At 38.1% G+C, this 16,966-nt stretch overlaps 2 protein-coding genes across 3 annotated transcripts; one reads left to right on the top strand and one right to left on the bottom strand.

Moving 5' to 3' along the window:
* Positions 1-8,282: 8,282 nt before the first annotated feature.
* Positions 8,283-15,624, top strand: LOC137131843 (glomulin-like). Its single transcript, XM_067513644.1, has 19 exons — positions 8,283-8,286; positions 8,643-8,647; positions 8,693-8,818; positions 10,097-10,225; positions 10,304-10,412; positions 10,712-10,961; positions 11,150-11,240; positions 11,360-11,526; positions 11,646-11,699; positions 11,787-11,817; positions 11,903-11,992; positions 12,260-12,301; positions 12,404-12,477; positions 12,909-12,993; positions 13,154-13,263; positions 14,492-14,555; positions 14,644-14,779; positions 14,874-14,965; positions 15,064-15,624. The coding sequence occupies exons 1-19, from the start codon at positions 8,283-8,285 to the stop codon at positions 15,157-15,159; spliced, it is 1,755 nt and encodes a 584-aa protein (XP_067369745.1). The 3' UTR covers positions 15,160-15,624.
* LOC137131715 (protein SPO16 homolog) lies at positions 15,368-16,945 on the bottom strand. 2 transcript variants are annotated; one of them, XM_067513397.1, is made up of 5 exons: positions 16,508-16,945; positions 16,220-16,313; positions 15,835-15,985; positions 15,618-15,696; positions 15,368-15,504 (listed from the first exon to the last, which is right to left on the bottom strand). In XM_067513397.1, the coding sequence occupies exons 1-5, from the start codon at positions 16,571-16,573 to the stop codon at positions 15,397-15,399; spliced, it is 498 nt and encodes a 165-aa protein (XP_067369498.1). In that variant the 5' UTR covers positions 16,574-16,945; the 3' UTR covers positions 15,368-15,396. The 2 variants fall into 2 exon arrangements, with proteins under 2 accessions (XP_067369498.1, XP_067369497.1); XM_067513396.1 differs by having other exon boundaries at positions 15,835-16,006.
* Between the last annotated feature and the right edge of the window lie 21 nt (positions 16,946-16,966).

A 16,966-nucleotide genomic window follows, 5' to 3' on the forward strand; every position in this document is an offset into this window, starting at 1 on the left:
GGCTGGAGAAAATAAAGCAAGGGAGGGAGAAAGTGTGATTGTATTGAAGCCTTTAGGAGAAAAAGTGTTTCAGTAGAAATGTTGTAAACTTCCTCCTAAGGTTTATTTTGTTCTCCCTATATGCTGCTGTGTTATCAGTTACTTCATTAGAGACAGAGTCACCTTGCAGGCCTGTACACTGGGAATGATCCAAAATGACAAAGCCACAGTCAAAGGAAATAGATCCTGGCAGTGCAGTGACTCTCCCATTCTCCCTCTGGCATCCTCTGAAACATTAATGACCCCACACTGAATCTGATCTGGCCTTCTATACTCTTTCTACTCTGTCTTTCCACTGATAGTGGTCACTCCACATCCTCTAATACTATTGATTAGACGTGTCACAACCAAATTCATTACATACTTTAAGCCAAAATGAATCTAAATCACCTCAAAATAAACAATTTCCAAAACTAATAAATAATACAGTATTAAAAAGCTTAGCCTATATAACTAACTGTGGAAGAAATGATCATCTGATATGGAACCTTCTTCGACATTACCGATGGTACAACGTGAAGTAGAATCAGAAAGGAAGTCCTGAGTGGCAGAAAGTGCCAGGAGACATCTATGGCAGGTGAAATAGAAATTCTAACACTTGAGTGAACACTAAACTGATAAAGGGAGCTTGGGAAAAAAGGCTAAAAGCCTCCATCACTTCAAACAAGACATTGGTATCCTAAACACAGTGTGTCAGCATCTTTAAACACCAGAGAGAAGGGGAGATGACAAAATCATTCTGACAGCCATTTCACATGTAACATCTCCAATGCATCCAGCCTGGGGAGTTGCAGGGCAGTTTTACTCCACCGCCGGGGGAACTAAGCCCTGTATGTGATAGCAGAATGGGCACACGCCACTTATTGATCAAAGTCAGACAGGGTGTCAGTCTCCACATTCCCGAGATACGGCAGACAAGCAGCAGCTGTCTGTGTCTATTAAGGTGTCGGCTCTGTGTGTATTGATTAGGAACAACTCAACACTGGGAATTGTCATCAAAATGCCGATTTACAAAAGTTTGTGCAGGCTGCGGTGTGGTCTGCTCCAGGAGGTATGGATTTGTTGAAGCAGTTCCCCACAGTGCTTAATACCAGACAGATGCTGCAGCACAGAAAAAACCCAGGCATCCTTGCGTCCTTTCTTTCACCTTGGGAGCTTTCACCTCATGGTACACTAACAGATAAAGCAGCTTTACGCCATGTTGAATGATGTGAAAAAAGCTGAGCTACTTTACGACAACAGCTTCTGCTAGAGCACAGACAAATGTTCACAAGATACACTCACACACTCAGACTACACCCACACAAAGCCCCTCCCTACTATTGTTTGCTACAGAAGCATAGCTTTTACAAAAGGGGGCTAAGGTCAAGATCCTCCCTTGTGAGACCACCATCTCCATTAGCTTTCAGTTCATTGGAAGCTAATGGAGAATATCATCTTAATGATATTCTGCTTCTACTCACCACGGGTGAGCAAAGACAAATAATAGGCGGAAATGTGTTAACAAATACACATTCATAGACCACAGAAACTGTTTCATTGAGGTTTGAGAGATATTACTGAAACTTCAGCTGCCACTGTTATACCAAAAACCGAATGGAACTTCATTTCTAATGCTTAGAGAATGTTGCTCTTATTGTCCGCGACTCCAGTGAAACGATTGATCCTAGTGATCTGACCACACAATAAATACAATTTAAAAATCAATCCCACTATCTAAACAAGAAAAACTTCTTCATCTGTGTGACAATGCTGTCCAAATACTACTACCTACACATCAATGAGTCACACTTTTGGATAGGGTGTCATGTTTATTTAGTACAATACAATAAACACAATCACACACACACACACACCATTAGTCAAACCCACATGCATATACTTAAGGTAACGAATGTACATTAAATTGATTTCTAGTTTACTTCAGTGTCTGCATTTCCTGTTTTTTGTGTAATTTCAGTGAACTGACCCTTCAAACCATCCATAGTCACATTAGATCCCTATGGATCAAATAGTAGAACAGCCATCACAAAAGCAAATCTGAACTGTATAAAAAAATATCTTTAAAATCGCAGACCCTGGGGGCGAGGCCCTAAACATGGGAGTTTATCTTGACAAGCACAGCAGGGCTCGAGGTTTTGGCCAGACAGAAGAGCTTGCAGCAGTCTGGAGAGGCCTCTAGGGGAAGCTGACTGGATAAACAGTCCACTTAAAAACTCTTGCTCTCTAAGAGGCCACCAAGGAAATATGGGATGGAAAGGGAAAATGCTTTATCTCGCTCTCATAGGATTGCTGCCTGTTTGTACACTACACCATGAATATTTGACTATCTGCTACACAGCTGAAATGATACAGTCCATCTTGCTTGATTTCTGCTTGTTAGAACTAAAATAAGATTATTATCATTATCATCATTATTCATGTACAGTTCCCTCCAGAATTTCAGCTTTTATTTGATGTATTTCCACTTTCATACATTAGCTCATTTTGTATAAATAGAAATTGGTTTGCACTTATATAGTGCTTTTCTACCTTATTGGCACCCAAAGTGCTTTACACTGGTTCCTAAATCACCTATTTGCATTTACACTCAAGAAACCAATGGGGGAGGTGGGTGGAAGACTGTTCTCCCTCCTGAGCCACCCGTATAACATGACCTAAATTTTAAGTGAGCTAAAATATTGGAATGGACAGTTTTAAAGTAAATTTAAGTGTGTTCCAATGTGTTTTGGAAAGAAGAAATATATCATCCAGTGAAGTAGCCTGGCTAGTGAGTTCTTAATCATTTTTGGACAAAAGGGTCTACAGCAAAGATGAACAAGTTAATCCAGGCTGCTGCCTGACATCGAACCAAACAATGTTGGTTTTATCATTTGTGTGGTTATTTGTGTGGTTGACTTGGTTTAAAACCTTCCATTTTTCACTTCTGATGAAGTTAAGTTGGCAGTGTGTTTTGGATCATTTCCCTGTTGCATCATAAAGCTCCTCTCAATTAATTTTGATGCTTTTCAGATAATGTTATTCTGGTTAGATGAGCTTGAGAGATTCAGATGAGATTCATTTTTCTTTCAACAGTAAACTAGCTGCCCTTCACACCAGCTCTGTGAAGGTTGTGTTTTGGGGGTTTTTCTGACACGTGTCACAATGTTCATCTTTGTTGACCAGCACTTGGTATGTTACTCATTACAGCAATGGTTTCTTTCTTTTTCAGGACCTTCCACATTGTTGTATTATAATAGCTATACCCAATGTTTGAGCAGTGCCTATTTAAACTAAGAGTAGTCATTTTTTAGTGCTTTTTATTGTTTGAACAATTAATCTCACAGGACACCACTAAGTAACAAGAAACATCTGTCAGTCACATGTTTCAGTACATTTTTATGATCTGATACAAAACATGCTATGAACTTAAATCCAAATGTCTTTGTTTGCCTGTAGAGCAAAAACAAATTAAATGTCTTTGCTGTTTCAATACTTTACCTTGAATTTAAATGAATTAAAACTGCTTCCTAATCTAATCTACACCATTTCTTTTACCGGTTTACAGAAATCCATCTCTAACCCACCTGTTCCACCACTCTGTTGTTGTAGTCCGGCAAATTAAATATAAATGGAAATCTGATATCAGTTACTTGAGATATAAACTCTGTACACTGGCGATCTGTCCCAACGTGGCTAGACACACACACATCACACACACACACACAGAGTCATGGTATATGTTCATCTGACCTTAAGATCGCTGAAGATATTCCATTAATGCTGTCAAGATTTAGAAATGAATCTATTTGCTAATGTTACAAAAACGTTTGTGTGACATTTAATTTCTGAAAGGCCAAAATCGATTCTGACAATTAAACCATGTAAATAGTCCTTCTAACCCCTCATAGAATTTTTGTGATCTCTGCTTGGTTAGTATGTTTTCACCATTCTTGTGTATCGTAATTTGATAGTGACCCATGAGTCCCATGCTAGCATTAAGTTGCATATTGTAGCTTTGAGTTACTTTACTTTTATTATTTCCACTTATTGGTAATTTCTAACTTTACTGTGCTGTACTCGACGTCAATGTAGTACTTTCTATCTGCTACATGTATTTAACGTTAACAGATACTGCTGCCACAGATTACAATTCTTTTCACACGGTCACAGGTCAACCCCACACACTCCGTTTCTTAAGGTGTTCTTTAAATTTTTGTTTGTTGTTAAATGTTATAGGGCAGAAAAGGTGATGGTTAGCACTGCTGACTCACAGCTAGAATGTCCGTGGTTCAAACCCGCCAACCAGCTGCAGCCTTTCTGGGTTTTCATGTTCTCACCATGCTTGTGTGGGTTTCCTCTGCGTACTCCATTTCCCTTCCACAGGCCAAAAACATGCATGTTAGGTTAATGTCTGTCTCTGTATGTCCTGACCCTGACCCCGGGTGTACCCCACCTCTTTCCCAAAGACAGCTAGGATAGGCTCCAGCCCCCTGCAACCCTGAATAGGATAAGCAGTTACGGATAATGGGTGGATGGATGGTCAATGTTATATTTGGCATTTGACAGAGATACTTGATTTGAAGCCTAGTTTTCCAGGCTTGGAACTTGATATAAATTTGGCTGTTGATAATTTAGTGGTTTTACCACTAATTTATGCATGCAGTGTTTATACTGATATATACTTTTATACTTAATGAATTAAGTACATGTTTCCATTTGGTGTTGATTGTTATGGCTATTTATAGTCATGGATGTGGGCCTCCAGACAAACAGTGCCCTCCTGAGTTGGAAAGTGATAACTGCTTTCATTAACTAAATCTATGTGTTTTTCTTCCTTCCTATATGAATGTAAAAAACCCACCCTTGAAATTAAACCCAGTGGTTTGATAGAAATCTTACCAGTATTTTCTGAAGCCTTTAAAACAGTCTGTCTACCTCAGCAAAGTTTGTTTCTTGAGTTCAATTTAATACAAGATTATTTGTATTTTAATTCAATCCAAACAACAAAAACATGTTTCTAGATGTTGTACTTTTGCTGCACACAGGGACCACTTTCAAAACAAAACTTCATCAGCAAGTAATTAAAAATGACAAAATCAGGGACAAACATAGTGTGACAGGCAGTTTACATATTTTATTTGCTTTGTGGCTTTCGCCCCAGGCTTTCATCACACTGCAATACAGAGAGCAAACCAGAGCAGCAGATGTTGGCTAAATCCAACCGTTCAAACACACTTGTCTGCCTATTCATCTAAAATCAGTACTTGAATTGCTCCTTTACTGAAGCTGTCGCTGGTGCAGGAAGTCAGTGATTGTACTTCTATTATATTACACATGCACGCACACAACACTGGAGGGTGGGGAGTGATCGAACCCTCTGTGTGTACACAGAGAAGCAATATGCTGACATTAAGCAATCATGAAAAAGCATTCTTAAACCCTCTGCCTCTTGGTACAACATGCTCATATATTTAAACAGGTGGATTTATTTGTCTAATATACAATCAAGTCACAATGAAGCTCAGACCTTTTACCAAATCATTGTAATATTGTTTTGTTTTGTTACATGTGTACTCTCTAAAGCAAAAACTTACCATGGAAATAGCCATTAGGGAGACTTTATGGTGCTTTGATCAGAGTATATTGCGGCACACTTACTGTGTCCTCATTAGTAATAACAGTAGTACCTCCACAGTACCTATGGATACATACTGTATGTGTTGTTACTTGATAACAATACCCAAACTTTGGAGAATTACAAGGCAACAAGATGACAATAAGAAGAATACCTACCCTGTTAGTATACTATAAGGCAGGGGTCACCAACATGGTGCCCGCGGGCCTGTTGTAAAAATAGCTCACCGTAAGTGCCACTTACCAATGAGCTGCATCTAATTTTTTTGTTGCTATTCTTTTTTAACATTATCACATTTGATAGTTATTGTGAGAAATCATTAACATGATCCGTGTCTTCACATAGATAAAATATCATTAATTTAATTAATGTCGCTGCTTATTAATACCTTCTACCAATTAACCTAATATGCATTTTTTGGACTGTGGGAAACCGGATTACCTGGAGGAAACCAAGGCAAAAGTCCACACAGCAAGGCCACGGCCGGCCGGGGTGCGAACCCGCAACCTTCTAGCTGTCAACCAGCAGCGCTAAATACTCATTCTAAACAATATATTGATAAATAATAAACCGCTGCTGCCTCTTTTTTCAAAAATTAATATAAACTCCTTTGTTACCTGTTGTTATACAGTAGGTACAACAATTGGAGGCGATAACTTAAAGTAGAGCCTCTAACCCTCTGCTTATCTGTATTTACACAGTAGTTACACCATAAGCACAACAACTGAGGGCTGTGATTTAAAGTGGAGTCTCTTACCCTCTTCTTATCTGTAGTTCCACCATAGTTGCACTTATAATGTATTTTTTAATATGGACCCCTTAAGTACAAAATGTCTGTACATTTCTTATTCTCATCTTGTTACCCTGTTATTTCCCAATGTTTGCTTATTGTTATCAAGTAACAACAAATGTGTAGCCATAGATACTGTGGAGGTACATCGCTATTACTAATAAGCATACAGTAAATATACAGTACTTACCCTGTAAAGTGTTACCCAAACTTCAAAGCACAGGTCATATCACAATATGAAAACACCTCATCAACATTAAGAATCAGAGTGCCTGGTAAAAAATTGCAAAAGTACCAAAATCATAAAAGGCCAAAGTGTGGAAGAGGAAAGTATCTGCTCATCAATACAAGTTCATAACAAGCTCTATGAAGATCTTATCTTGGGCATGCATGTAGAGAAACATTTTGTATGCCAATTTACTGAGAACTGCATCAAAACTAGAGAGGTGCTTCATCATGCAGAAAGACAATCCTCCAAAACACGCTGCTAACTTGACTAAAGCCTTCAGGCTAAAAGAAGATTTTACACTTAGTCAATCACAATGCTTTGCCTCAACTTAACATGTATTTCATCTACTAAAGAAGAGACGGAAGGAGGCAAAACCCCACCATCAAAACAAAAAACACCTAATGAGGGCTGCCATAATAGCTGCCCCCCCAAAAAGCTGATAAAAGAACAAGCTGAACATACTTTGATGTTTTTAAATTTAAGGCAATAAAGCTGCAAAAGATTAACCACTTGATTTACAGCTTTGCAGTTCTTTTTACCTCCAACCAGTCAAGATGCATTTAACATGCATTTTATAGTCTCATCAGTTCATCTGTGAGTCCAAGTGGATGTCTATGGCAGAGGCACTGAAATCCTCCGCAGGCACTGATGACAATGGTACCGAGGCCACAGTGACCTTGACTTTCGGTCTTTGAACACCAAAATCTAAACAGTTCATTCTCGAGCCTGATTGGAGTTTTGTGACAAATGTTTAAAAATCCTTCAAGCCAGTCCTGATCAACTTGTCACTAACATTACGAAACTTCAATGCATAATGAAAATGAATATTAATAGCTATATAAGACTGTGCTTAGTGGTATACACCTACCTAAGGTACAGGAATTTAAGCAAGTAATTTAGTGAGGGGTAGTGTTGGTGGTGGCCTTTTTTTAATCCTGTGAGTTCAGGTTCGCCACAGCGGATCATTGTCCACATTTTGATTTGGCACAGTTTTTACATCAGATTCCCTTCCTGACGCAACCCTCCCCAATTTCTACCGTACTGCACAGCTGGGGATGGGAAAGGGCTGTTAGGGGTTCAGTGTCTTGCCCAGAGACACTTCGACATATAGCTGGGGATCGAACCGTGGACAACTGCCTTACCAATTGAACTACAGCCACCCTGGTGTTACTTATAAAGCTAGAGTAAAAAACTATTTACAGACTGGTTCCTAGTAAAATATATTTAGGGTCCTTATAGAACGTGACTTCTGCACTATGCATTTTACAGGACAGCGTGTGGTATTATGACCGGATCCTTCCAGACAGTTCTACATTTTCTGTGATCACACAGAAGTGCTGTAGTTTAATCCTATTACCCGTCAAGCACAAAGGGAGATAAGAGGTTTATGTTCAGGTTTCTTACAGACTGAGTGTCTCTCTCCCTGGGGACATCAGCAGAGCTTCACATTTGGTCATTTTGATACTGGTGCTGACACTGGTTCGTACAGCTGCCACAGGGTCTATTGTGGTGTATTGACAGAAACATATATTAATAATAGGATTGCCTGGGAGGGCTGAGAATACACAAATGATGAATGAAAACCAATTGAATGGCATAATCCAGAGATGGGTAAGTCACCAATAATCTGTCACTGCAGTACAATTTACTGTAGCAGAGGCAACCTTACTTACAATTATTGTCACACTTCTCATAATGATTCTGTGGGAACATGACCTTTTTTGAAAACTGAACACACCAACTGTACTTTGATATATATTACTTACTACCTTGATCTATAATCACAAAAAAGAAACCATATGAGGAAAAAAGGAGAAAAAGTATCATTGTATCTAATTTAAATAAATGTGATATTTTATTAACCCCTAAATTTACACATAATTATAATATAGTGTTATAGTAATTATTAGTATGTTCATGTTGTGTTCAAAATTTATGTCGACAATTTTATTTTCCCTTTAACACAGACAAGGTAAGCAAAAGTAACATATTTGATCGTCCTCCGTTCTGTATTTAGCAAGAGACTCCAGAGGAAGACCTGAAGCCAGAGGACTACCAGCAGATGAAGAATTTGGCCTCTGCCTGTCTCACCGAGGGCATCAGTGAACAATTACTAAAATTCATTCAGGATGAGAAAAACCAGGTAATTTCTCCTTCACCACCAATGCACCTGAGAGAGACTGATTGCATCTCTCCTCAACTGTGACTAGTTGTCATCATTAGACTGAGAGTGTTAATCTGTCATATGAAATTAAAATCACACACACAGTCACAATGAAGCCTGAGCAACACAACAACCATGTGTCTACTGAGGCGAAGCGCAGCGATCACCTTCCTGTTGTCTGAGTATGCTAAACATTACCATGCAGCCAATACTCTCTGCCTGTCAGCCTTCTGACCTAGAGGTGCAGGGAGGAAACAAGTACGTAGTTCTTCAAATTTCGCGCTTCACTGATATCCTCCTTAAATGCTGCACTCCTCTAAGTGCCCTTGGTTGTCCCATCTCTTCACACTTCATGCAGTTTTGTGTACTTGTAGAAGCATGTGTCATCTACTAAACCTTCCTCTTTGTGAAGCCAAAAGTAATCGTAAGTGGTTCAACGGTTAATTTTCAAATGAGACCTGTTTTTACAAGTTACCACTTAATCAAAGGAGATATAAAAAAAATGATTATACACTATTTTACAACTCATTGTGGGTGTTCTTCTTTTCATTCTCTCTTTCGATGATTATTCAATGCTCTTATTTTACAGTTTCATGATTTTATTTCTAAAAACCTAAATAGAAAGCAATTTTAAATCACTGAAACACTTTGTGTAAGTTAGTGTACACCAGTTTATATATGTCTATATATGAAAACATATGTTGCAAAAATATATATGTATAGTGCTTCAATGCAATATGTGTAACATGTCTGAATATTATTCAAGTTGGTTTAAAGTGTCTTAATTTTTAATCATTATTTTTTATTCGTACATATGTACATATATGAATACAATATATCTAATTAGTATCAAATGACTCTTTTGAGAAAATATTTAAAATAGAATTAAGCTCTTGTTGTGTTGGTGTATAGGCTCTAAACCCAAACGTTCATATACATGCCTTACAGATACAGTGGAAACATTCTTACTCTATGTGTCTTGTGTTAGGGTCTATAAACTGCAGTCATTCAGATCTTTGACTTTGAAAAGTTCTGCAGCTCTACCATATCAGAAATATCTAAACCTGCCCTTCTGCTACCCACAGTGTTTTTATTTTTGGTGAGTTAGATCACACATCAAGCCGCAGTTGGCCTGTTTGGATGCAAAGCGAGTGTGAAACTGCAGTTGCTGTTGCATGCACCTGTTTAGGTAGCGACACATGCAAATGAAGAGGAAGGCTATGCTGAATCTGCTGCTTACGGATTTTTTAAAATTAGTTTTTCTTTTGCACACAGGGGCTTGTGAAATCTGTGGGGTTTGTTCTCGTGGAACCTCTTGTAAATGAAGTAGTTAAAAGAGATAAGAATCTTGAACATTGCCAGGCTGCTCTTACACATCTGACCAAGGTGGGTGGCAACAGTTTTTTTTTTTCTTTATAGACATGCTTCCTCCACATTAGTTTAAATGGTTGCTTTTCTGTCTAGACTTGCAGGCCAGAAGAACTTCTGCAGAGTTTGTTGGCATTAGTTGAGGACATTCACCCAGGTGCCATTTCTAATACCATCACAGCTCTAATTCCACATCTCCAAACAGGTAACAAAGCCAAATAGATAGCATCATATTGTTAATGATGCATTCATGCACAACAGAAGGAGTTGGAGATACTGTGACTGATACTGTAGAGTCTAATAATAATTACTGATGTAATTACCGATGGCTAAATATATGTATTGTAACAGATTATAGCAACTCTTATAATGTATTATCTAATTAGCTCATGGGTGTTTACTCGTTGGTCCAGTTGATGTCCAGCATGCAGTTGGAATTTTAAAAAAAAGCTGTTTGGCTCCCCCTACTGTATGCAAATGTTAACAACCTTGTGTCTTGAAAAGTCTTGCATAGGCTGGATGAGAGAAAGGCAGCCTGTCTGGGCTTGGCTCTTTCTGCCCTGCAGAACCAGTTGTCCAGGCTGCCTGTGCCTTACACCCAGCAGCAAGTGGATGCTGATAAGTATGGTCTGTCTTGCTGCTGTACTGCTTTGGCTGGATTTACAAGGTCTTTTGTGGAGGAGGTGAAGAGGAAAGATGGAAACTATGTCACCACGGCTAAGGATGAGGAGCTAAAAACGGAGCTTTACAAGTTGTACGCTTCTGTCTTTACATCCTGCATAGTGACAAATAATACAGTAATTTATTTTAGAGGCTTGTTTTAGAGTTGATAACGTATATTTAACAGTTTCAATTTTTGTACGTTACAATGTATAAACACTGTTGCTAAACAATTAATGACCAATGGCTGTTAAAGGTTTAGTGATGATCTTTTCCTTTTAGCTGCATGAGGAGCTTGAGAGAGCCTCTGCTAGAAGCTGAACTAAACAGACATGAAAAATCATCACTTTTGCTCTTTGCAACAGAGATAATGGTAAGAGCTTTAAGGTCTTTACCACTACAATTTCTTACTATAGACAAGAAGTAATAAATGGTATTATTGTTTATTTGACTATTTTTTTAACATGTCAGTTTCACTATCCAATGCTACAGGTCATTCTACCTTCAATCCAACAGCCCCTCTCAGAGCTGTTGTTCTTCAGCTCACAGAAAAAAAGCACCCACATGGATGACTCTCAGTCCAAGGAATCACGAGCATGTCTGGCTTATCTCTTGTTTGTCCAGCTCATCACTCTAGAAAGATTTCCTGCAGTGTTCAGGTAAGATGAGAAGCCATTATCTACTCATACCGATGATGCTGATTTGCTGATGTAAAAGGTTTAATGCTAAGATTTTTACCGTACTCTAAACTGTTTACAATATACTTTCACTGTTCCAGTCCTGTATTTGTTCTTCAGTGCAATATGGAATACATCAATCATCTACTTAGTAGGTATGCTGTTTATACAAAACAAAGCAAATATGGTTGCTGTCGTAAATATTATTCTTGATCTTGTGATCTTTCTTGTTTCTTTGACAGCAAAAAGGAATCACACTTGATCAAAGGACTGGTAAGGGCACATCAATATACAGCATGCCATAAACAAGAAACCTATTGTTTTCCTTCTTTCTTCATAATTATTAATTATCAATCAGGCACTGTATACAAAAAGCTTGGAGAGTGTGCTGGACAACAGCCTTCCAGTGGGTCTACTGGAACTGAAGAGCTTTTATAGCGTACAGCAGGTATTAGAGCACAGTTGTTCACTACTACAGTTAGTAGACGTAAACCTTCAGAAATGTGTCAGAACCACAAATTGTAGCTGCAACCTCTGCAGTTCAGCTCCTAGAAGGACTTTGTCCCATGCCATAGGTACCCCTCTTTTTAGATGGTCAAAGGTACAGTTAGTTTGGTTATTCTTTAAGCTATCTGCTTCAGGAGGAGGAACAAAAATGTGCAACTGTCTAAATACAGTCTGAACTGAATCACTCACTGGTGCCTTGTAATCCCAGAACCTGCGACAAGTTCTCACTGACTGCCCAATACAATATTTGGTGAGTATACAAATATCTAGGATGAGAGGAATTGATTCTACATCTGTGATACTGTGAAACACTAATTATCTTTTTCTTCCTGTGTGATTACTTATTTCCCAGAGACAATCTGGACTGCAGGTTTTCCAGCTTTTTATCAATAAATTAGATCTTGAAGCAAAGCACCAGTTTTTTGGGTAAGAATTCTAAGCACGGCAAACAATAATTCAAATTCTGGCATGTCTTTGTGAACTGAAAATAAAATTTCATATTAAATTCTTGATGATTAGAGATTTCAAACAATTGTTTACAGGTGGACATTCACATGGCCAAAGCGTTGAACTAAATACAACACTGATATGCAAAAAGTGATTGTAAAGCATTTAATCTGCTTCAAAAAATAACACTACATTTTTTTCTCAGCTTGAGAAAATTATATTTGATTCAGCCAAAAATCGACCCACATCATGTCACATTACACATATGTATTGTGTTTCTGCTGGTCATGTACTACTCAGAAGTGTGTTTAAAGATCTGCCATGACATACTGTTATTTCAGAAATGTGTCAGAACAAGTATTAGTTTTTATACTGACCAGCTCACTGCATTTCATCGATTTCTTTTGCAGGTGCATGTTAAGAACCAGCAACCACGCAGGAGTAGAAAGCTATATAGTAAAGAATATCAAGAACCAAATAGAATTTTCTATGAAGGTGAGAGAAAAGATGTCAGCTGTGGCCCTACTAATGTAAACATACATTTAAAAAAACAATCTTAATTTTGTATTCCAACGTCTGACTTAATGCCTTAGAGAACTGTTCTGCACTAATGATTTTAGTGGAGTGATTTTCATCTATGATAACTCCCCTTTAGATGGGTAATGCCAACAAATGGTTCTTGGGAGTGGAGTTGCTCTCATTGCTGGAACTGGTTTTATGTTTGTCACAAGGTGTGGAAACAGATTTGCTTAACAGTATGGATAGGTAAGTACAATTTACAGGGGCTGAACAAACATACTGGCCATGTTCACTGGTCAGAGGCCAGCTCATGTTATTTTGTAGTCTACACTATGCATAATGGATTAACTACACCAAATATACAATTAGTATAACAAATGACACCAGTGCTTGCCACCAGGAAACGTTTCTTAATGACAGTTTAACTATCTGAGACACAAAGTCTGCATCTTGTCATATGATTATCCAATGCTACACACAAGTTCTTTTATTTTGTTAAACCACATATAGAAAAGGAATGCAAGTTCTACTGTGCAGTATATACACCGATCAGCATAACATTATGACCACCAGTGCAATATAATGCAATCCAATACAGTGGCTCTACAAAGGCTTTCACAATGTTATAATTCCTCATTAATTAATTCCTAATTTTTAGGTTGAATTATAAGATGACTGTGGTGATAACAGAGATGTTGTTTGGCTTAGAGACAGACTGAAGAAAAGACAGGTGGCTGAGCAGGAGGTAGCAGAGCTTAAGATGTTGAGGTTCTCTTTGGGAGAGACGAGGATGGACAGGATTGGGAATTATCAGAGGGACAACTCACATTAGATGTTTTGGAGATAAAGTGAGAGAGGCAAGGTTGAGGTGGTTTGGACATGTTAGGAGGAGAGACTGTAAATATATTGGTAGAAGGATGCTGAGGTTGGAGCTGCCAGGCAGGAGGTCTAGAGGAAGAGCAAAGAGGAGATTTATGGACGTAGTGAGAGAGGACATGAAGTTAGTTGGTGTGAGAGAAGAGGATGCAGAGGACAGAGTTAGATGGAGGCACATGATTCACTGTGAAAACCCCTGAAAGGGAACAGCCGAAAGAAAATGAAGAAAAAAGATTAAAGTGAATGGAATGAAGTGGACTGGTGCACTTCAGTAAGACCCCACTACCCACTTTGACCTCAATATGAAATCACATAGAATCATCACTTTTCTGAGTTTCAACCGAAAAACTGAGGAATTATTACCTTGTAAGTAAATCATGGCAGCACCACTGTATTAGATTGCAATATGCACAAGTGGTCATATTGTTATGTCCTATTGATGTACATATTTCATTTGTCTGCATTTCTCTTGCTACTGACTACTTGCTTTGATTGCAACTCAATCTCAATGGTTAGCTTTCATACAGAAATTCATAGACAACTCTAAATCTTTACACAAACTGAGATGCTAATCTTTGACCTGTTTTTGTATATCCAGGATAATGGAGAGTCTGAATCTTCTACGCTATCTGCTTATCAGAGACAAAGAAGTGAGGAGCAATGTTAGTCTAATTTAACCCTTTCACTGCTCTTCTACCAGGTAGGTTGTTAAATTTAACAAAGGTGATGATCTACTCCTCATATCTTTAGGCAGGTATTTGGGAAGAGATGTGTAGGATCAAGGATGATTACCTAAAAATGCTTCGTGTGTGCATCAGCTTATCAAGAGCATATTATTCTGCTGAACTTAAGGCACTTAAGGAGGATCAAAAGCTAAAAGCAAAAGGTAGGCTGGCATAACAAAACGACAAAGAAAAACCTTGCACAAAAGTCTAATTTATGTGGCCAAATGCTGAAACTATTGATTGTCCTCGCCCCAGAAGCCAGAAATGCTACTAGATCTACCAGATTGTTCAAAAGCACTGCAGAGAAACATAAAGTACTTAATACATCTCCAGAGGTCCAGCACCAGGTATAGCAACTTTAATTCCTATTTCTTTTATTTTATCCTGCAATATTTTATTTTAGTCTCTGTAGGATCACGAAGATGACCATTGTCATTTGTCTCAGGTGTTGCAGAGCGCTTTGGTGACATTTGACCTGATTGAGAGTCTCATAGTCCGTATTGAAGAAATCACAGAGGAAAAGCAGAAGATGCCAAACTAAAGGCCCCATGTGGCCAAATTTAACTCTTTTTGAGTTTATTTACTCTGTTTACTCTTAAACTGTTCCATAAAAGATGACAAACACAGAAATGTAAAAACATAACAAACTGTGCTAATGATGTAGTAAAACACATCTTTTCCCACTGCCTTAGTATCTTCACCAAATAAGACTTGTACTAGTTAGTATCAAACAAAACATGCAAGGTATGGGAAAACAAGTTAGACCACCTGCTGAACTTTACAGTATGTCTCTTAGCATCTCCCACACAGGACTGCTTTCAATGATGTGAGCCCGAGCCAGAGACATCCGGTCAAGGATATTGTTTACATAGGGCTTACTTGTGGCCTGTAGACAAGCAAGCCATTGCTTAATTTACAATATTTTACACGAAAACACCGTGTCTAAATTATGATCCAGAAATACCAAACATCTTTTTTATGTATTGGTTTTGTTTTTACCTTAGCAATTGTCAACATTCCTTTGACAAGATCTGCATTGTTCCGTACAGGCAGAATCCTGAGATTACAGCCAAAGAATCTGAGAAAGAAAAAAAAAAAAAAAAACACTTCACAAATTTTTACAAATAGCACCTTAAAAAAGAAAACACACATCAAATGCCTATATAAGGCAAAAATTCTGGTTGCATTAGTGTCAGCCATGTAAAAAACATTTTACCTGTGCTGAATCATTGACAAGATTTCCAATTCCTTTTCCCCATTAAAGGGGGCATATAGAAGCACAAAGCTGTTCCGGTGTACGTGCATAAATGTCTTTATTCTCTCAAAAAGTCCTGATTCATCAAAACGCTCTGGTAGGTCATGAGGGTCTATCAACAGAAATGCAGTACCTAGTAAAGTATATTATAACTCATCAATAATAATTCATTACAAACTGGATTACAAATGTTCAAATGCTTCACAAAGTAGAAACTAGTCTACTGTGTGCAAGGTTTGAAAATGCAAATTCAATGAAAACTCACTGTGGTGAGTTGGTTTCTATATGGTTTGTGTTAAAAGTTTATAGTTAAACTATTTAACGGCAGCAAATTCAGCACCATTACCCGACAGAGGAAAGATGAAGGCTCCGGATTCAACACTGTTGGAAAATCGGATTCGGTGTTGTTGTGCATGCAGCATCCTGCTTGTGTCATGATTCTGAGGAGAGAAAGTCCCAAAAATTAGCACAAAGTTAATACCTTCTTTTAAAACACTTAACATGTTGAATACGTTTTTTTTTTTTTTGTCTTGTTTTATTAACGCACATTATGTCTCTTGTCTGTGCTGCTGGTTTAGCTTTAGCTAAGATAAATAACGTTAGCAAACGAATATAATCACGAGTTTTCAGGTACCTGAAGGGATGTGCTGACTATAATCGTGGTTTTCCATCGAGGTGTCGTTTCTTTGTACGCTGTCATGTCTTATTAGTAGCTGGAAATAAATTCAAAATTATTTCCCATTGACGATGACACAAGGGGAGTTTATTGTTCGAGCAGCGTCTATTGCACGAGAGGCAGCACGAGCGTCAGTATTGTCAGAAAGTCACGTGAGGTCGCTTTTTTTTCCCTTTATAATGCGAAATAGCGTTTGACTTAAAATAAAAAGTTAAAATTGTTGATTCAGCCTCATATTTATACAGTAGCTGTTATTTTAGTTGGAAACATGCTTCAACTTATTTAGTGGTTATCTACACTTAAAACTTTACCCCATAGTTCAGTAAAAACCTGCATCTTTGCCAATATGCGAACTAAATTAATGTACAATTTGTCTGTATTTCCCGAAATCAAATAAACCTTTCTTAGACAGAAGAA

Source organism: Channa argus, chromosome 8, assembly GCF_033026475.1.
Source record: "Channa argus isolate prfri chromosome 8, Channa argus male v1.0, whole genome shotgun sequence".
In the NCBI taxonomy this organism is placed as follows: domain Eukaryota; kingdom Metazoa; phylum Chordata; class Actinopteri; order Anabantiformes; family Channidae; genus Channa; species Channa argus.

Coding starts and splice junctions, on each gene's coding strand:
- LOC137131843 (XM_067513644.1), top strand. Junction 11,818..11,902: donor CACACTTGATCAAAGGACTG/GTAAGGGCACAT, acceptor ATTATCAATCAG/GCACTGTATACAAAAAGCTT. Junction 12,478..12,908: donor GCAAAGCACCAGTTTTTTGG/GTAAGAATTCTA, acceptor TTTCTTTTGCAG/GTGCATGTTAAGAACCAGCA.
- LOC137131715 (XM_067513396.1), bottom strand. CDS start 16,573: ATGACAGCGTACAAAGAAACGACACCTCGATGGAAAACCACGATTATA. Junction 16,314..16,507: donor TAGTCAGCACATCCCTTCAG/GTACCTGAAAAC, acceptor TTCTCTCCTCAG/AATCATGACACAAGCAGGAT. Junction 15,505..15,617: donor GAATGTTGACAATTGCTAAG/GTAAAAACAAAA, acceptor GCTTGTCTACAG/GCCACAAGTAAGCCCTATGT.